This window comes from Atractosteus spatula, chromosome 5 (assembly GCF_055471065.1).
Source record: "Atractosteus spatula isolate fAtrSpa1 chromosome 5, fAtrSpa1.hap1, whole genome shotgun sequence".
Taxonomy (NCBI): Eukaryota; Metazoa; Chordata; class Actinopteri; order Semionotiformes; family Lepisosteidae; genus Atractosteus; species Atractosteus spatula.
Window position 1 is genome coordinate 16,429,405 of NC_142710.1, and position 22,577 is coordinate 16,451,981.

The window sequence follows — 22,577 nt, forward strand, 5'->3', positions numbered from 1 at the left end:
TTAGTCATGACCCCCAAGCACACAACAGATAGGAAAGTATTATCTTCGGTGTATTTTGAGCCAGACAGATGGCCCCATGTTAAATAATAAAAAATGCAGAATTGTTTAAATGCTGCAAAGGGATATGATCCAGGGCTGTTTAGACTGTTTTGCAATATATTATATGAATTTAGTGACATTACATTCTTTAGTATAATATTACACAAGTATACACAATGGAAAGAAATGAGACAATCAGAATGTGAATTTTGGGTGGTAATTTTAGTTAAGGAAAAAAAGTAAATAATAATTTCCTTTTGGGTGACAAGTGTTTTGCTCACCTACTGTATTTTGCCCAAGCAGAGCAGGCCTTAAGCTAGCATTGGCTGCTTCTAATATACTGTAAGTAGAAGTAAGGGGAATTGGAAGAAATTCTAGTTTTGAAATAACTTATGTGTCCCAGGTATCTCATCAAGGGAAATGATGATTTGATGATAATATCATCATCAAGTGTGTTTACATTAACTAGAAAACACACACATTGGCATTTCAATATATAAAATCATTCAATTGAATTGTGAATTCATAACAATAAACATTATCAAGGTATGATATGTGTGATATATTAATGCAGCAGGTCACCTAGGCTTAGAAAATGTAAATGTGTGTCTGTGTGTGCTGGTATACTGTATATAAACATTCACATCTACATATGCATATAATTGCAGTGAGAGGAGTACAGGGGAATAAAGTTTCGTATAAAATAACAGCAAGTTGATCTGAGGTCAAAACTTGTTTTGTTTGCCAAAGAAAAACTTATGTTTTCATTTAACAACGTACACGATCCTCTTTCCAGAGGAGATGTAACTGGGATGTAACTGGGAAATTTACAAATGGAGATGTGCAGTGCTTTGGACTTCTGGTAACTGTGGAGTAGTTATGTGGCCCGATATGGTACTTAGGAGCAAGTAGTTCTGAGTCAATCAAAACCGTGTTTTGATGTTTGAATCTCCTAGCTGATTATCTGCAGTTAAATACATCATATGTGAGTGCTCCAAGTTGTAGAGTGCACTGCGCTGCGAGCATAGTCCGAGAGTTAGAAAGTGGTAATTTCATGCCACCTGTTGGATTGTCAGCTCATAGCAGCACACGAGGAGTCTCAAACTCAGCAGCAGCCTGACCTTACTTTGACCTCTAATCCAGTTCATGGCTCAGCGGCAGTAAGGCCTTCCCCGGACTCCTCTTAAACAGCAGGATCTCAGATAATCAGAGCCAGTTCTGCCGCTCTCTCCTTTCCTCTTCCTAATGAAACTTACCCTCCTATAAAAAGCGATAACAAAGGTAATGGTGTTCCAACATTTCCTGTCTTACGCTGATAATTTTTATGACAGAAGTAGGGTCAGTCCCAGCTGTGAAACTCGAAGCCTATTTTATGTTTGCGGTACATTGCTGCTGTAAAACCCAACACAGGTTTTGGAAGTCACCATTAGAAATAATAATTTCCTCTGCTGAATTGCTTGAGAGTTTGAATTCCAGTTTGGTAACTAGGATGTAAAAACAAAACAAAACTAATAGATAACAGCAAACCTGTATTGAGTGAATAGCACAGCAACATGTAAGTTATGAGAAAAAAACTTCAGAAAACAATTACACCCAATCCACACCCCACAGTAACGGTAAAAGAAAAAAAATATTACATTTGAAGTGGAATCTGAAGAAGACAGACACTGAGATTACTTTATTACTAAACTTTTTTTTTTAAAAAAAGAGCCCTACTTTCTTTTTTCAATGACAGCTCATGGGTGAGTATAAGGAATTGGTATTGTCAACTTTAATCTGTTTGTCTTACAGCCAAACGTTGTGGTCTGTTTTTAGACAAGCTGAATTTCATGGGATCTAAATGAGTGGGTCTTTCCACTGAAGCCTTCTCCTATAATTTGGACATTTAGAAGGAAGTTTAAAATTAGAAACAGTCTTTGGCTTCCATTATGGCCTTATAGTAACACACTCCATTGTGTGCTTGGTAATCTAATAGGCACTGCAGTAAAAGAAGCTGATTCATGATCAAATTTTCCATAACAGTTTGAAACAAACATGACTTTTCGTTATTAATTCAATTTGGAGCCTTCTTAATTGAATGCTGGAAAAGCAGATTTTAGAAAAAGGGAAGTAGCTGTTCACACAAGTACAACTTCTGATTAAAAAAAAGTTTCAAGAACTACAAAACTGAAACCTTTGTAATACTGAGGCCTTCTCAAATCCACTGTCTTCCACTCGGCATGATCATAGACTCCCTCGTCTGGAGTCTGCAGTCTGGACTCTCTGCAGATTCCCATTGCTTGTGGCACATTGAGGTTTAGGATGTACACATGGAAGACACAGCTGTATCCCATTTGGCACTTACAGTACTCAGCTGAATGTGAAATGGGAAGGGAGAGTTCTTCTTCTTCACGTTGGTTGCCTCCCACTATTATTATTATTATTATTATTATTATTAATATTAATTATAATACATTTTCCTCCCACAGTCAGAAGAAATACTGGAAGGTTATTTGGCTTCTGGAAAAACTTGCCCTGGTATGAGTGTGTTCGTGTTTGTGGGGTTTCTAATTTGATTCAATTAGTCTTATAGCTCATGTTTAGAAATATTGCCTTCCCCTGCAATACCTGTGCAGAGTAGTCAGTTTAATTTAAAAATGAAAACTGTAGCTTTATTTTTGTATAGATTTTGTATAAATATTGTGAACAGAAAGGATATGGAAAGCTTGATTGCATTCTGTTTTTGTCTTCCTCCCTGTCCAGGACTCCAGTGACAGCAGCTGTGCATCTCCACTCATGCAGTACACACCTTTACCCAGTGGGAGCAGGGATGCCAAAAGCCACAGAGGTAGGTCTGACCCTCTAGGCATGCTAACAGCGTGGAATGTCTGATCAGTGGGACTGGGGTTACACTTTCATTTTTTATTTAAACCGACATCACGTATTACAACAAATGTGTCTGAGAACAAAGGTTCACCAACTAATCTGTCCCTGTATGTTTGTATCTGTATGTGGTTGTACGGCTTCCCAGGCTGTGATGTCTCTTCCAGGGGGTGGTCACTCCACGTACCCTGTGACAGACAAGCGTCCCATCCAGGGAGCGGTAACTCCTCATAGCCTGTGTCAGACTAGCGTTCCATCCAGGGTGTGTTCACTCCTCATAGCCTGTGTCAGACAAGCGTCCCATCCAGGGTGGGTTCACTCCTCATATACTGTGACAGACAAGCGTCCCATCTAGAGTGTTGTCACTTCTCATAGCCTGTGTCAGACTGGCATCCCATCCAGGGTGTGGTCACTCCTCATATCCCGTGTCAGACTAGCGTCCCATCCAGGGAGTGGTCACTATACTACATACTACAAGGACAGGCTTCAGTTGCCACGACCCTTCCCAGGAAAAATTAACTGTCTGATAATGGATGGATGTCTCAGAACTCTGTTGATGTAAAACGGTTGTATTTACATTGTGATGTAAAATCATTATGTGATTTTGAGGACATGAAAGTAGCACTCTGCCAATTAATGACGCCTGTTCTTGAAACCCCTGGCAGTGACAATGTCTGAATTGCGTATTTCCTTTTTCAAGCAAAGCTGTAAGCTGCTGTTGGTTAGGGACTGTATTCTTGATAATGATCAGGCAAGTTTAATTGATTTAGAGTAAAAATATCATATGATGCACTCCATGCAAAATTTCTTGGTTTCCTTCATCTGTAACATTTTAAAAGTAAATGATTTATAAAATGCAGTTTATGCTAATTATTTCCAGATACCACATCTTTTCTAGTTCTGTGCATCTTTCTGTCTGTATGCAATGCTGCACGAAACACAAGGAGGTGAAGTCAACAAAAAAAAACAATCATTGGTTAATGTAGTTGTATATTTATCAAACATGATACAAGGTACTTTAATGCTGAATAAGAGTCAAATCACTGGAACCACTTATATGTTAAATACAGCTTCAGAGAAGGTAATTATCTTTCTAGAAGCATCATTGGCAATTCTCTGTTTAAGTTATTATTATTGACACAGTTGTTAGGCATTCATCCCATTTTCCAGACACAGATTTAGTCTCATTGAGTTTTAAATGGATTGCCAGGGATGTCTTGGAGTAATTTATACAGCAACTTATCATAATTAGTTATAGTTCACAGTTTGCCTTGGTGTGAGATTCAGTTAATGTTTCACAATTGATTTTGCTGTATATCTGCATGAACCTGTTTAATGTGTGCCACCCAGGATCTGTTATAGATGGGCTGGCATTAATACGTTAATGTGGGAACCAATAAAACATATTTGTTGGAAATGTAAAAATTAAAGATTCCTTGTCAAGAAGCTATGAATAAGACATTGGAGATAAATTACATCCACAGGCCATGTAAAAAGATTATTGAGGGGAGCAACAATTATTTGTATCTAACAGGAAATAAGGTGAAAAACTTCTTTTAATTATCTGGAGAAACTGCAGTGCATCTGACTCACAATTTAAAAGACGGTCCAGGAGACGTGTTAAAAAGATGTTGCCCTTCACTCTGTTTCTCATTCCGTTGCTGAAATTGCCTTTTGTTCTCATATTTTATTTAGGAAAGGAGATTTTAAATAATGCTACAGTAATGCAATTTATCTTAATTTTTTAAACCTATATTGTTGTAACGTGTTGTGTGAGTTTTAAGGATCAAGTAGGGGTTAACGCTAAATGAAAGCGAGTGAAATACATCATGTTTTAGCTGTCGGAGCCCCATGCTCACACTGCCTGCCAGTCAAACCTCATGTGAGTATTAATTCTTACATGACTTAGTCCTGCTTATGATATACAGTAGCAAAATACAAAAAATTACTTTGATGAACCCCTGGATAAAATAAAATAATATATTTTATGCAGGGCATTGATTAATATACTGTACATAGTATATTAATTCTGTAAAAGGGCTAAAACAGTACAGAACCATTGTGTAGAGTCTCATGGAAAAGCAATACATTTCATCTCATCATAAATATTGAAGGATCAAGCCTGATCCTTCAATACTTAGTATCCCAATCTTCAGTTTTATTAACCTAATTTTTAGGATCATTATCTGAAACATCAGCATCATTTTGTGAATCTTCAGGATCATTACCCAGATCTTCAGGATTAATATTCAGATTGTAAGGATTATTATATTGAGGTTATCATCTGAATCTTTACTCTGTGAGGGGCTGCTAACATAATCACGGAACATAAAAGGAACAAAACAAACCTTGCAAGACAGCAGTTAATAGTTTTATTATTTTTTCACACAATTCACAATTGTTCAGAACATCCACTGTGTACTTTGTTAGGTCTGCCTAGAGCAAGCCAAAATGTGAGAACTGTAGTTTTTCACCAGATGGAGTCTGATTTGGTTAAATTGAGAAAATATGACAAGTTACAGTTATCGGGAAAAATCAGTGCCAATTTCTGAGGTATTCAGACAAAGCTCTATTGTTTTCTCGTAGCCGTGTCCATGAAATTAGAAAGCTCTGAGTTCCATGATACAAATTGCCAGTGATGGATCTTTGGTTGCTGGGGTCTGTATATTAGGCATATTTGAGGGTGAAGTCTGTGAGGCCGGATAGGTGCTTTGAGACCAAATTAACTTGAGACAAACGTGTCCGTGAAAAAGAAACATTGTCCATGTGAGCTGTCATGCTCGTGTGCTTCACTTCATCTCTGGTCCTGGGTGAATAATTGGCAGCCCATGGATTAACCTAGGGAGGGCAGGGTTCAATAGCCAATCAAACCCAACCTGCATGGCCCTGGGAGGTGGGAGACAGCCAAAAAAAACCTACATGAGCACAAGGATGACAAGAGAACTCCACACAGGCAAGTGCCAGAGGTTCTAATTAAACAGCTGTGCTGACCACTGTTGCACTGTGCTACTCCATAAGTATGAATATAAAGTAGATTCATGTTCACACTTTAGATTATGGTGTATATAGAAGGTATAATAAATATTATTTTAATCATCAATGTATTATTGTCTTAGCATTAGAGTTAGTATGGACATTACTGAATATCTATGGATGCTTTATCACATTTGATAGAAATTTGTAGTTGTATAAGTAGGGTTAATAAGTTATTAAACCCTACTTATACAACTACAGGAAATGGAATTTAGATTTCCAGAAATTTGTGTTAACTCCACCCCTGACCCTTCTACTGGAAGTGCAGTAAGTGTAATAAGAGTTCTGTGTATTCAGTATCTTCAGTGAGAGCCACCTTCTCTCCTTACATTAGTAGTGATGTGGCTCTCACTGCCCAATTGGGTAGCAGTTGTCAGCATTACGCAACACGTTGACGACACCTGTGTCTACTCAATCCCATCACCCATCATTTCCATAGTTCTCCACCACATGACACAGTGAGGGAACGGCACACCGAGTGCTTGTTCTTTTCCCACAAATCAGTGCTGTTAGGACCTCATGGTTAATTCTGACAGCATTCATGTTTCCATAGCCACTGTGAATAGACCATCGCAAAATCCATCAAATTGGATCTAGTGTTTTTTTTATTTTTCCTGTGAGTTCTCATTATTATGTTCAATTTAGATACTGTATCTAGCAGATCTGCAAGGCTCTGCAGTGGTACTGTATGTGGTCCAGTGTCAGAGTCGATTATAGTTCTTATGTTCTTGGTGTTTTCGGCAGTTGCCGTATTAGTACGACAGCGGGTCCAATTTCTTGTCACTGCTAGAATAAGAGATATTGCATTCAAATTGAAATGAGAGATTTAGATTCTTTGTGCTGCAGACCACAACACTTAGGGATCCATGTCTGGTGAACAATTTCTCAGGATCATGCACATTTGATGGGACCTGCACTGGGCCTACAAGCTGAAGTGCCCAGCAAATAGGAGGTCTCTTAAGAAACAGGTCCAGTTCTGTTGATGCTCAGAGGAGTGTGTACTGAGGAACTGTACTTTAGGAAACAATGTTGATCAGTGAACTTTCAAGCCAAGAGTGGACCCATCTGGTCCTTTTGGTAGATGGTAACTAATTGATCACAGGATCTCATCTCAATGAAAGGCCCAGCTATTGTAAATATAAATACAAATCCTCCTGCAGCTTCACCTTTCTCTATAGGGCACATAACCACTTCTGTTGTCATTTTACAATCATTAAAACCAAAATGATTTTATGAGACTTATTTCTGCAGGGAGAAGTGCTTTTTGAAAGAAGCGAACATTTTTTGTCCTTACCTAAAAAACGTATCACACGCACCCTATCCTGTAACAGCTCTAATCACATGTTGTGTGCAAGAAAGAAAACAATTGAAAGGTTTGCGCATGTCTTGAAGTTGCCTATTGAAAAGAGTCATGTGTGAATGCAATTGTCATTTTCATTTCAAAAAATTAAACAAAATCTTCAAATATATTTTTTTTGGAAAAGAAAAAGGTCGTTTTAACAGTTGGATGGTATGCAGTGCGTGATTGTTTTTTCGTTTGTGTGAGAAGTACAAATCAACAGGTTACTTTTGACGTGTTTGAATAGTCGCTTCTCCAAGTGACTAGGCCTGGTAAAAGAAGCCTACTGTGGCAACCTACACTGTAAGGAAGGAAACCAAAGGCCATTGGCAGAGGTAAACACTTCTCTTTCATAAGCCATGCTGCCTTTTAATAATATTATTCTTGGAAAAATTCCAGCTGTGTTTTATATATGTATTTTAAATGGCACAAAACTGCTATTATTGTCCCTGGAGGAAGGCAGGCTTCAAAGAAAAATCTCTGCTGAACACACCCCAGGGACGTCTCACTTTCTCTCACAGTTTGCTTTTATTACAGTGCGGCTTATTTGCACCAAACTGAATTTTTTAAACAGTAAACTATTTACAGGCTTACTGGAACAAATAAACAAACATCTGGAACCATTCAGAGCATTTAATTAAAATGCTTTATTTTTGCCAAAAAAGGAAAAATCATGAAAAATTGCCTGTCTTGCAGACTGTGAGAGGCCAGATGACAAAGCTGTGGGTGTTAGGCATTGACTTTTATAACACAGCGGAATTCACTGATATTTACACCTGCTGGTATTTTTGTGGTTCCATTAACATACATCTGGAACACTGTCACTTAGTTTGCAAACTTGTGTGTGTTGTTTCTCTGTCAAAGACTTGCCCCTTTACCAAGAAATGTCATGGTAGAAAACCTCTCTCCTTGAACATATAAATTATATTTAATTTATATTATAAATGAAACAAAAAAAACTAGAATATTCACATACACAAAGATCTGTTTTCATCACCAATCATTTAAAGTGCTTTGACCAGTAAACATATTTTGTAAATGAAAACATAAACATAATAGTTTAAAAGTTTAATCAATGCATTCACATTCAGATTATAAATAGAATGTAAGATAAAGTAGGCATTTGCACCCTTTTTATCAGATAGTGTGATCTGTAATTATAGAGTTAAATCCAAGTGGAGGATTTCTAAAGGAGAGACAAAGGACTGTTCTGGTTTATTTAAAATAGTCCTAAATGTTTTAGGTGTGATACACATTGTAATTCACATTGCAAAAATTAATTTATACTAAATACTACATTTATACTGCTTCATTTATAATAAAGTATATATTTATGTTCTGTTTATTTCTTCAAAGCTGACAAATAAATCTTATAATATATATTTATAATAAATATTTTCAGATACTACATTTCTTCTCATATGATAACCTGGAATTTGACTTTGGACCTGTTGTGATAAGTTTCTCAACGTACTGAATTTTTACTGAGTGATTCTACTGACAAAAAACAGACCATTTCTTTGACTCCTTGTTAAAGGATTGTACTGTACATGCACTGCAAAACATTCCATGTATGATCAGAATGATAATACCAGGAAAATGTCTTTCCCTGGATAAACATAATTCTCAGTAAAAAGCAAATCCTGACCAGATCCAGAAACATATTTCATGTTGTTCACACAAAATAATTATTTAGTCACTATAATTATCAGCTGTATACCAATTATTTTCATTTCAATGTATTCCAAAAACAAACAGAAATAAAATGACAAATCAGTGGTACTCCCCAATGTGTTCATACCAAAGGACCCCAAAAATAGGAAAGAAATGCAATGAGACCCGCCAGACACATCTGTTTCTGCTGCTTGGAGAGGCCAAGATAGAAGTTATCAAGGACAAAGTTCATATGCTAACATCTATGAGGGTCAATGACACTCTGTGTAGAAAATTCAAGTAAATCATGGGATTAAGATTGTTTGTGAAGCTGAGTTTATATTCCAAGAAATTTCTTCGCTAGAAGTATTCAAATCCCTTTCACACATAGTAACAGCTGCGAAAGGTTTGTATGAAACCCCTAACAGAAATAAAGGCAGCCCTTTGTTTTGCCCCTGAAATCTAGTATGGAAGGCAATCTGAATCCCCACACAGAAAAGGTCATGTAAGTAAACAAAGAAAGAAGAGCTTGTGTTAAGACTGCAAGACTTGAAGGAATGAAGACCATCCTCAAATTACAAGCTACAGTACAGTGTGAATCCCTTTATCACTACTTACTAAATCAGAGAAAGAGCATATACCTGTAAGGGGATTGTGATGATAGAAAACACGAGAATTAAAACGGAATGACTTCATGACTTGAAATTGAGTACAGAATGTATTACAAGATCAAAACACACTCTAAGGAGATGTGCACAGTATATGTTAAATATGCATGCATGAAGTATGAATGAAGACCAGACATTCCTTCATTAACTGACTAGAAACAGGAGTGTTAAGATCAAACCAGACAATGAATACAAGACAAAGGAGTCAAAATAAACCTGAAGGTTTGACAGTGTGTGACCCCTGACAGAGCATTGAAATCATCCAAAATAGTTATGACAGAAGTAGATGATTCATGAACAGCACAAGTTAGTGGTTCCAAAAGCAAGGCAAACAACAGGCGTCCCTGACAAGTACCCTTAGATATAGCAAACTGCAAGGAGCACTTGTTGCCTGTTAACACCTCTGCTGAGGGGCACTGATGTAGCCAATTCAATTCTTAGCAGTTTTTTTGTTAGTGAAAACTGATCCCAAACCCATACGATCTGGGCGTGGAGATATTTCTACTCTAGCAGGTCAAAAGCCATTTCACTGATGAATGAAACATCAGGAACATCTGCAGCGACGTGCATAATGTGGAGAGGCAGCAAAATCAATCACTGGCATGATGTCTGATGCACCAGTCAGATCAAAGTGTACTAATGTGGCTATACTGTATACAGACCTCGAGCCAGCATTTCAGAGAGATAAGACAATAGCCTGCACAAAGTGCGGGATCTTTTTATTTTGTAATAATAAGGATAATGCCAGTAACCATTACCGTCCACCCAGAACAAACCCTTTACAATTGCAGCGTGTTTTTTAAAGAGAAAGGGAAACTAGATGGGGCAAAATTTCAGGCAGGATGCCCTCAAGGCCAGGTGCTTTATTCTTTGACATGAGGTTTAGCTCCTATAGCTCCTCCAGCTGTACAGGACTAGGTCAATGAAAATTTAAAACACCTCAGATAATTCAGCACAGGCTGTAGTAATCTACTCACAGTACTCCTGAGCTCTGCAATTAGGTCCTACACCTTTGGGCATCGCTTGTTTTTTAAAGAGCTGTGTCAGCATTTAAACATCCCGTAAAATAGAAATCTTAAATTATTACACTAGAGTTATTCATTAATTTTTAATTAGAACAAATGTGTATTGAGAAACCAACTATGTTAAGTGAGGATTCTTAACAAAGACTCACTCCATTCATATTTATAAATAATTAATAACAATAATTTCTGAAGGTTCTAGTTAAACAAAACAATAAAACTAACATTCTTTGTGACCAAGAAAGACTTTTAAAACTTTTAAAATCTGTGTGTAGTTTGGTAAAATCATGTACTGCCTCTCTTGCACTGACATTTAAGGATACAAAGTCATCCCATCTGTCCATATTCCTCTGCATTGAAAACAGCAAACATATAGGAGATACAGCTTTAAACCTGAGCAGAGAAAAAAACTTTTATAACTCTACAAAGATTATGGTGTCCCATAGCTTAAAAGTCACATGTCTGGGGTGGTTGCTTGCTTTTCAATTGATGAGGTGTTAAGCATCATTTTGAAAATAAAAGTCTCTTGTCTAGGTCATAAAACTCAAGAAGACAGCCATTAATGGGCCTATAATTTAGGCTAAAGAGTAATAATGAGCTCTTGTAAAAAATAAATAACCGTGATGCTAAATAGACTGCAGATCATTTGCACCTGGAGACATTCCTCAGATTATGTGCCAGGAGTGAAATGTGTTAATATAACTCATATTGCTTTGCCAAGTGGGCAGCACACAAAGGCTAACAAAATATTCCCACAAAGAAAACTGTAAAACAAATGTATTACATATGGCCTTGCATAAATTTTGTAACAACATCTACTGTGGGAATCTCTAATTCAAAGTCAGTTTTGTCTCCTAGCTATCCGTTTCTTTACATTATGTTTTCTTATACAAATGGTGCTTTTGGTGTGGAAGTGGTTTGCTTATTTGATGTCATGGGGCAGTGTCATTAGACTATGAAACGTCTCACTGAGTGCTCTGTTCTGTATTACGGAGGAAAATATTTTCAGAGATTTTCTGATGTTTCAGTATTACGTTACATGGACATAGAATGTTCTTTGCAAGTCTCAGGCTGTTAGAGTGTGCAGTGAGTGTTGGAAGTAATGCAAGATGTACATCTGTGATGCATACTGTGCTGATGCTGACTTATGGGAATTAGTCCCATTCCTCTCCTACTGTCTGGACAAGCAAGTGCCTGTTCACGGGCCCCTGACCTCTAGATCATCCCACAGTCCCACAAATTTTCAATTTAGCACCATGCAGTGAGGTGGCCATCAAACATTACAGTATAAGACTATCATTATGTGACTGTGATGATTCAAGTATTCAAAATTATCAACAACACAGACAAAGTCAACCCAGTGAACCTCTTCAGTGTCAGTACTCTAACACATCTAGAAGTTACAAGTGGAAACTACATGGAAGTACTCCCCAATGAGTTCATACCAAAGCACCCCAGAAATAGAGAAGAAGTGCAATGAGACCTGCCAAACACATCTGTTTCTGCTGCTTGAAGAACAGGTAAATCAGAGAACCGGAGCAGGAGATACTTCCTTGCACAAAAGGTTTGAGGGGGTCTGAATCAAGTTGCCCAGACATGTGATAGGGGCTGGTTCACTGGCTTTGTTCAAAAAAGGCAAACCTGGATGAGATCCACAAATGAATTATCCACCACGTGAAATGAGCTAGATGGGCCAAAAGGTCTCATCACATTTGTAACCTTTTTTAGAAAATAATCCCAAGCTCTAGCAGACTGTCTCCGGTATAATCAGAATCACACACTGGTAGTTGATTGATCTCTCCAGGACAGTTGTTGCAAAGCATCTAGAGTTTTCAGAATGTGACTTTGAAGTGTGTCAAAGGGCTTGTCAGCATTTCCTTTTGCCAGTGATTCATTACCTACTTGTAGTGTTTAGTGTGTACTTGTTTGGACTTCTCTTACAGCTGTTTCATTTGCAGGGTTTTGTCAACTGTGCAGACAGGCAAAACTGTACCTTTTGCATGCTCAGCGAGGACTTTCCATATTTATAGATTTCGGCTATTTAGTTCAACCATGTTTGCACACAGTTCTTTTAAATGTGTCTCTTTGAACCTCAGAACCCGCCTGACCACATCACCTTAAGGGTTTATTCAGATTCAGCAGACTGAACTTGTTTCAAGAGAGTAGTAGAGTAGCAAGGCATACACAGTACTAGGAAATAATGATATGCTTTATTAGTAGTTAAAATCATATTTTTGAAATATGAGGTATTCCTGTGTTAAAGGTAAGATGGACGCCTATCTAACAAACATTTCCCACAGAAAGTACTATGTACAAACTTTCGTTATCTGTATTATTCATTTGCATGCAGAATATGTTTTGGAAGAGACTACACATTGAAGAGAGGACCATTAAATCATAAAAAGGAGATGAGAAATAAGGACATCCAAAGTTTTATTGAACGCAATGCACCTAAACTGCGAATGTGCTTTTCCTCATGGAAAGCTATGGGATTTTCCTAAGGCAGACAGAAGCATGATATTAAGGGAACAGGAAAACTTGTTTTATTCATTTGAAAGCATCCAACATTAAAATGACAGTAAAGACTTAACTTCTTTGACAGTTTAAACTGCTGAACCCTGGTTTGCCATTTCTAAACTGCTTTGAGATCAAGTTTCCTCGGCAAAGTAGTATCATTACCCCTGACTATGATCTAACTCCTTTCACTGAATAATTCTATTTGTACTGGATTTAGAAAAATGTCATTGACACATTGTTTAACTTTCCTGTTTGATGCCATTGAATGACTCTCTGGAGATGTAGTTCTGAAACTGATGTTGAAAGTGAGAACATTTTTCTTCAATAACCTCATTGTCAAATGTTTAGTGTATTTGTTAATTTGTAATTTTTATGGTTGTTTTAGCTTACAGTGATCACATAAAGCTCTAAACAATTAGAGTTAAATCCTGGTTTGAAGGTTTAAAAAGACATAAATGTTGCTGATAAAAATCTAAAAATTGTTTTTACATTAGAATAAGAATTCAATACCTTGTCATTTAAATAGATGGATGAAGATTGTTTTATGGGTTTTATAGGTATTATATTTACATTAATATATATATGGGCAATATTATTTTATTTTTTTAAATTACTGATCCATACAAAAATAATACTTGAAATGAATGTTGGAGTGACACATACAGTATAGATCATAGCAGTTAAAAGTGTGCAGAAAAAATAACTCAGAAATGGGAATGACTAGTCAATCAGATCTACATTGGTGCAGAAAGTGGTCTAATTTAAACTCGTTTTCTCATTATTTAGATGGGAGTATACCAGGAGATCTTTTGAGATAATGTTATCTACAGTACATCCTCTCAAGAAATTGTAGTCAAAAGTCTCTCATCAAGTACCAGCACTGCTGGCTCGATCCCTTTTGTATCCCCTAATGCTACACTATTTTAGCCCTCCTGACCTGACACAAGACGCTGTGGAAACTTGCGGAGAACCCAACTGAAACACACGATACCTAAATCCTAATTATGTTCAGTGCTTGTGCTCTAATCAGCTTGGAAAGGGGTTGGTAATGGAGCTGAACAATAATTCACGCACAAGTATGATTTATTCCTTTGGCTTTGGAGATCTGAGATGCCTTCTAATGTTTTCAGTGTGTTTTTAGTTGTGCCAAAACTCAGTGTAGATCTGTTTCTTTTTGAACTTAGACATTTGTCATTCAGATTTGTCAGGGGACAAAGAACCAGATGGTTTGGGTATTTTTACATTGGGCTAGATGCTGGGTCCTCAGAGGTTCAGCTGACTGCCTAGTTAGAGACAAATGCATCAGCTTTTGTTCAGATTTTTTTGCACTTTTAGAAATGCAGAAATATTAATGTCCTGGCAGATGTTAAGCAACTTGTCATTTTAAAGGGAAAACTGAGCCATACCCAATTACCCCCTGATTGCATTATAATTATAATGTGACTTACTGTTGCTTGCTTGGGGGAAATGTTTATTAAGATAAATCACACTTAATACATTTTAAAAACAGAAACTTTCAAAATACTGTAAGCTGAAAAGGGAAGCTCAATGTTGTTGTTTTTTTGTTGTGTTTGTGTGATAATGTAGTCAAAGACCTACAGTGATGTGAAATGCCATTTGGCAGATTCCACTGTGATCTGGTCTGTTCTTAGAAACTGAGCATGGTTAGGCTAAGCAAACCAGGTTGCTCTGTAAGTGGTGTTGGTGGACCAGTGGCACTCTTCCCTCTGGACCAGGATTTTCAAACCATTGCCCCAGTATGGTAACAGGGGGCACTCTGCTTTAGTAGGTACTGTCCTTCAGATTAGATTATTAGTATCCATACTGAGCTTTTGACTACGTGATCATTAAACAGCTCACTGTTCACTAGGGAAGAGGTGAAAACCCTGTTGTCTTGGCGAAATTTAGCCTTGAACTTCCGCAATTTGGTTTCTCTAAACATTGTCCCCTTTAATTTAATAGGAGAAGCAGTTTCTCACCTGTTCTACTCTGTAATGGAACTACTGGCACATAATAGCTACAGTGCAATGTCACCTACGTGGGAACCTATTTTTGTGAGCATGTTACTGCTCCTATTTGCAGTCCAAAATGAAGAATAATCATGAAAGCAATGGTGAATTAGCTGCTCTCAATGGAATTTTTTATTGAACTATTTTTTTCATTGAACCATGAATTACCTTTCTTTTCCTTTTGCCATTGCTGTTATCCATTATGCCTATTTTAAATGTCCATTTGTCATGAATATCTGCAATACTGGGAAGCTATGCTCAGCTGTGTTTTGTATTTAGCTGGGATCAAACTAAATAAAAGCTGAGTTTAAAGCATGCAATCAGATTAATCAACTGAATTTGAAACAGCACATTTTCTTAATGGTATGTGTCAGTTTCTGTTATCATGTAGGTAAATGCTTACACAATAAAAATGTAACTACTGTATTTAAAATGGTAAACTCTTCAGAATGCTTCTTACTCAGTCTAGAATACATCTTACACTATTACAATAAGTGAATAGTGTGATTTCCTTTCTCTTCATAAGTCTCTTCAAATAGATTGTCTATTAAGACTTAAGCTTGGGCAAAGAACACGTTTCAAGTATTTTGTTTCTGAACATCACAAATGCAACAAAGTGCACCACTTTTTTTTCACAAGAAAACTTTCCTCTTTCAGTCTCATAAGAGAAAATACTTCCATGTCTCACCAGTTCTTCAAAAAATCCAACAAGAGCTCTGTTCACCATGCTTTCTTATACACTGAGAGGCAAGCTAACCACTAACAGCTGAGCCCTGTCACGCAGGAAGTGAGCTAATCATCTTCCCCTTTGCCTACCTGGAAATGTAGTTTCTTCCAGGAAGCTAGACAGAGAAAACTACAAACTTTTTTTTCTTTCTCTCAATCATAAAATAAAATATCAATGTGTGAAACATTAACCTTTGTAGGGAATAAAGGTGCTTCTCTATGAGTAGGTAGACTTTTTTGAAATAGTGTAGGTGTCTGTTTTCAACGCACGTGTGGTAACACTGATCAGATGTGCAGATGGTTCAGAATTAGCTTTATCATAATGGAATTCTTTAAAGTGAAGTGTTGTCAAGACCATTGGAGACTATGCAGAATAATAGCGATTCTATAGATACGATGTTGCAAGCATGTTCTACAGATACAATACCTGCTGTATATAGTACTTAATGCAGTTCTCTTACTGTAGCTCTGGATTCTGTGCTTTGGTATTCTTTTGGGTTATTGGTTACTTTATTCTCTCTGACATATTTCTACATTTAGACATTTATACATTTTGTCTAAAAACGGAAAAATTTGAATATGCTGCATTTGTATTTGTTATAAACAAATACCAAAATGGAAATTTTGCAGTGTCCATTTCAGAAATAATGAGCAGCAATGTGTTTTTCCTGGGTTTTTTTTTCTGTCAGGTTTGTGGTCGCAATACTAAATATCGTGATTAGAAATCATAAGCAAAGATGCATTGCTTTTAAATATGTCAGCCTTTGTGATGTTAATTTTCATTTATACTGTAATAATAAAGCAATTCTTAATTGTTGGCTGACAATTCAATATAACCAAAAACAATACATGCTAAAATCTAAGACAAACCTTTTAATCTGTCAGGGTGATTCGTCTGTGCAGCAGTTTTAAACTGAAGAAGCAGGTTTCTCCATCATTTTAATACAACAGGACAACTCATTTCAACGTCAGGATCTGATTGGGGGATCACTTTTGACATGCTGTGTCGCTGTGGGATGATTCAGTTGAGTGAATTGAAGGGGTCAGACTTTAACAGCTGATTCCAGGTTGCTGTAATTTTAGCAAATGATTTTCCCATTTTCTTTAGAAACAACACATTGAATGATATTAAATGTGATGGTTAACCCCTGCACTGTGAACTACAGTACCCTGCTTCCGAAAATGGGCATTTTAGAAAGTGGCATTGTCGTTCCTGTTGAACATTTCACGTACGCCAGATTTGAACTTAAAAGGAAAAGCTGGAACTCTGTTCTTTTCAGATGTTATTTATATGCATAACTGATTCAATCTGCAAAGCGTAAATACCTTATGAACCGTAGTGAGTTTGAAAGCAGTAACTTCAGTTTTTTAGCCATCTAAAGTAGCGTAATCACCTTAAGGTTATGCTACAAATGCATGAAACTACCTGCTGTTTTACCATTTCTAATGAAGATTCACAAAACAGAAATTTAACTATTGAAATTAAATATACTGGAATTTACCATATGTTAAGAGCTACAGGTTCAGTTTCACAAAGTATCAGCAAGTTCTGGGAAGATCTAAGTTTGTATTATTCATTTAAGATAAAATTGAGTCTTGACATGAATTCCAAATTGATTTTATCAACATTATTACGTTAGTCTTTTTTAGCCATAGACAAAGTTATACAGCATATGCTGTATTGTGAAAAATAAAGCACCTGAATTCCAGTCAAAAAGTCTTGAATAGCTCTTAATTCTGAGGAGTATGCTATCACAATGTAGTCAACAGTTTTTCACATGAAATGGAAATCAAACTTCATAAAACGGGAAAAGAACTCCGAATTTCACTGGAATGAAAACAAAACAAGAGTGGAGGATTACAGAGTGAAAGCTGAAGAATTAAACCCACAGGGGTGATATTCAGGGGGTGGGGGTGGGGTATGTGAGAATGTATTCAAATAATAAGGAATCTTTGAAAGCCGGCTCTACTTGTAAATAGGGTTGCCTCCTGGGGAGGGAAAAATTAAGTCTTTTCACTTGACACCATTAAGCTTATGCTAACTGCTGACCCTTGGGAGTTTGTGAAAATCGTACTTCCTACAGCAGTTAAAATTTACCATTAGGCATTGTCTGGGATGTTAGCATGCTAGGAGGATTCAGGGGAATTATAGTCAATGCTAACAAAAATGTAGTCACATTGAAACATTGAATATTGTCCTGCAGTATAGTTTTTGTTTTAATTTTGTCCAAAAAGAAATCATGTTTACACAGGGTGGCATGGTCACTCTGTTTTCAGTATAGCCTACAGCTGCTTTGAGCTTAAGTGTTTTATACGCTCATGTACATATGTACATTCTATTTTATAATGTCCTTTTTGTGGCGTTTGAAGTGCATTACAAAGAGGAGAAGCGAATGACTTAATAATGTTGTACTTTTATAACAGAAGGTTTGGTTTCAAATAAAAAAACAGGGTAGTAGGAAAAACAAATAACGTACTACATATTTGTTGGATAGTCAGATAGAATAGAATATTTTTAAAATGTTTGGGCTGAATGATATTAAGATAACCTTGGGAAAGGAGGCCTTAAAAAGCCACAGGCCACCCTTGCAGAATCACTAACTAACTGTGACATTTGGGCAGTGCGGTTGTTCAAGTCACTGCGCAGGGAATAAGAACATGTGGTGAACTTTAAAGAAATGCAGGGTGACGTCTTTTTTTCCAATTCCTTATATTTTGAGCAAGCGGATTTAGAAGGGAAACAGAACGGAACACGTTGTGTAGGATGTTCATAACATTTACGATTTCATGTTTTTTGCATTCTCCGAAGTGCAGGCAGTTGTGGCATTCTCTGTCCTGCTGTGCCCTTAAATGGCACCTATTTCTGATCCATTTTTAGATTTCATCCCCTTACCTCCGTACCTCAGCTGGGACTTAGTCATGCAGCCAAGCACATAATATGCTCTGAGCTCTGTATCATGTACAATTATAATTAGCTTTGTCAGGTCCTAGCCCTACAACCCTCATGCAGATAATATGATAATATGTCTTCATAACCAAGTGACCTTACATGCACAATATTTCTCCCCTTATGAAGATTGCATGTCAATAAAGTAATTGAGTCTCAGAGGCTGTGGCAAGTGAAGATTTAGGTGATTGGACTCTCAGGGCAGTGATGTATGACCGTTATTATTCTACCTGTCACAGATGCGCACATAGCTCAGGATGGTCAGATGATGACAGGGAAGGAAAGGGTTGTGTTTCATGAGGAACATCTGATTGTTAATCAGCCTTTCATCCCTCTCAAACAGGATGGGGAAGGGACATTTTTTATTAATATGAATTAGTAAAAAGCAGGGATAAAGTAAACCAATCCATTAGGAAGGGAGGAAGTCAGTATGCCAAAAATGGTGAGCATTACCTCAGTTTTACTGCTCTGCTACAGACACTCATGATGTGGTTTGCCATTTGATTTAATTCTGTAGAATTTAACTCAGTCTACTGCATTGTCTTTTCTTTAAGATTGCCATCACTTCTCCAGCTCCTTTTTTTAGAGGTGATCCTGTATACAGCTACTCAACATACAGTATTTCTCAGCACATGTAATACCTAAAGCAGTTCAGTTTCCAAGAGGAGACATGTCTCACAGTGGAGTGAGAATATACCCATTGGAAACATTTCCAAATGAACTTCTTTTTATCGCAATTCACCACAATTAAAGCAATGAAGCGAAAACATGAAAAACCTGGAGAATCAAGGTAAGTTCACTCAAGTAATGTGAATGAAAATTAAAAAGTAATCAGTTACAGATGATATTATTCAAATTGTATGAAGAAATACATTAAGAGATTATTGAAGATGCACCATAAGAATTTTGAAAATTGGTTGTACAAACATGCCATGTATGCTTTGGACAGCATACATACACCATATCCTATGAAATCTCTTCTCCAGTAACACCTGGTTTACTAAGAATGGCAAAATTTATATTGTATATAGTATATACCTAAGTGTATCAACATTGTTTATTGTTGTCTTTATTATTATTTTAGCATTTGTTTTATTTTTGTATTTATTATCTAATATCTCTTAATTATTTGGGCCAAATTAAATAAATGTACAATGATGAAGTCAACGCAGCGATGAATCTCAAGGGTTTAATCTAGATTTTAATTTTAATTAGAAAAATCAACTACCAGTCCACTAACTGGATCTGCATCTGACTTATTACATTTTGTTTTGCAGATTTTATGAGGAACAAAATAATCTTTTCAGGTGCTTATGAATAAATCATATTGGATCTTTATATATAATTTATATGGGTTTTGTTCATGTATTTTTATAATGCGAGTGAAATGAAATAAAATGTGTGATATGAAAAGGTTCAGATACATTCTTTTTAGACTCATTTCTGTCAACATTGAAACACCTTCTTAAATGTTCTGTGGCCCTCGGTCTTAAGCTCTCCTAAATGAGACAGGAGGATGGCAGAGTGACTAGGACAGCCAGACTAAAATTAAGGGTGAGGCTAAAGAGAGGAGATGATGGTTAAGGATATTTTGCCGTGTCTTTTTGGATTAAGCCAGAAGATTGATATCTTCCAGTCAAATGAAGCACTCATCTGAGTGATCTGAGTCCTCTATCATTGTGACACCAGGCTTCCAGCTAACGGTTATTGGTGTTGATAGGCACACCCCGTGCGCTGAGCCGAGCACAGTTGTTTTGATCCCTTGTTCTTTTATTTCCATCCCTTCTCCCTGTTTTCTGTCACCGTGTCATGTTGAATCATCGTTTGGCAGCAGACACAGGACCCTCAGGTACTGAGGTATCAGGCTTCAGGAACCACAATGAAATGAATATAATAATGGGAACCAGAAAATAGCACAGACCACTTATCAGGCCAGGAAGTAACTAATAAGTGTTGTTAGTGGTTTCTGTGGGGAAGGGACCAGCCGCGCATCCCGCGGTCAGGCAGGTGCAGGCCTCTGTGTCTGAGGCTATAGTTACAGGCAGGGTTGGCAGATTAGTATTGATATCTGTCACTTCGTGGCTGTCAAGCTGTTTATTTGTGGAAGTGTTAGGGGCAGTGGGGGTGCAGTAATTGTTGCCAAGTTTGAAGACAACTGCGAATTGTGTTGTGTTGCCTTGACCTAGCAGGAGTATTTAAGAGTTATTAATACATATATTCTTTTTAGAGTTGGTGCCCTTTGAAACAATATCATTGTATCATCTTAAAAATATTCTGACTCTTTTCTCATGTAATTTTTTTTAAAGAGAAATTCGATCTGTTGTTCAAAACTATTAAAGACACTAGGTGGGAGGAACAGGAGGTCTAAAAATGTTACTCTCGCGCGCGCGTGTGTACCTCAGTTTTAATGCCGCTTGTCAAACACAGCAGGTGCAGGAGCCTTTACGAGTTGCAGTTAACTGTGGCATTTTCAATTCCATTTCAGCTTGTCGCCTGTTTGTACAATAACCAGTCAGCGCTGCTTCCTCTTCTAGGCTACATTAGGTACACAAACATCTTCAGGCAGTCTGTTCAGTATGAGCACTCCAGTAATGGATTATTTTTCCAGGATCCCTTCTGTAGATCAGTGATCCTTGAGAGGGCAATCAGCTTTCTAACCCATTTCTGTACTAATAAATGACCTGGTGATGGACAACAAATGACTTTTTGTTCTGTTGGGGTGAGGGTGAGGAAGCACAATGTGTAGAAGCAAAACAAAGTCAAACAAAATGTTAGAATGAGTCAGAATTAAAGTCAAGGGATGTCAAGCGGAAGTTGGGTGCACACTCTCGCCGATATACGTATTGGTTCTTTCCAACAAGGCTTGACGTCCCCCAAGTTCTACGCAAGGCAAAAGCAATCCTTTCTAAGCCATTGCATCAACACATAAACAGATTTGCTTCTCATGATACTTAGGAATAAGAAACATTTTCCTATATATATAAAAAATATATTTTTACACCCCATAATTAGATTTATACCAAATGTATCAGCACTTAAAAGCATACAATAAATAATGAGTGAAACTGTGTAGAGAGAGAATCGAGAGAGCCAGTTCGTCGAGGAACAGAGCGAGGCTGAACAGGAAATAGAGCCCTGGTGGATGCTGGGTGGTGAGGCATTACTCTCCCTCCACACTATGCATACCTCACCACTCTACCGTCTCTTTACGCACCTAACTATCTGTAACTCGACAAATGCATTATGGGACCCACGGGAGGTTTTTACTTGAAGTTGCATTTACGGATGTCGAGTCTTACATAACATGGGGAGAGGGTGTAATTTCAAATACAGTATTTGCTCCACACTGCTGCTCTGGAATCTGTCCAGAGACGAGCATCCAGTTACATTCCAGTGGAGCCCTGCAGTGGGATTGGGATCCTGTGGGATCCAACCTCAGTGGTGGAAATCTTTTTTTGTCTCTGTTGCTGGTGTGTTGCTGGTTACATATTAAGGAGTTATGGAATAATGTGGCACAATGGACTGTCATATCTAAGTTAATTAAGCACTGAGAACACAATCTACCACACAAATTGTACAACTTCCACTACTGTGATCTAACACGCACACCACTCTTCGATCGTGTGCGAGAGTGCTGATGTGAGTGTGGCAGAATTGAGTGTGGAAGCCACAGTCAGCTAGTGACATTTTCTTTAATAAGAGTCCCTTGAAGTAAGCTAATTAAAACATGTATATTCGCTTTTGGTTTCTTTTTTTTGAGTT

At 37.3% G+C, this 22,577-nt stretch overlaps 1 protein-coding gene across 1 annotated transcript in view; it reads left to right on the forward strand.

Annotated features, from left to right (window-relative positions):
* Window positions 1–22,577, forward strand: part of lrmda (leucine rich melanocyte differentiation associated) — a 328,324-nt gene that overhangs the window by 285,720 nt on the left and 20,027 nt on the right. The window contains exon 7 of the mRNA XM_088915763.1: window positions 2,782–2,866. Within this exon, the coding sequence (XP_088771889.1) occupies window positions 2,782–2,866 (85 nt within the window). The remainder of the gene's footprint in view (window positions 1–2,781; window positions 2,867–22,577) is intronic.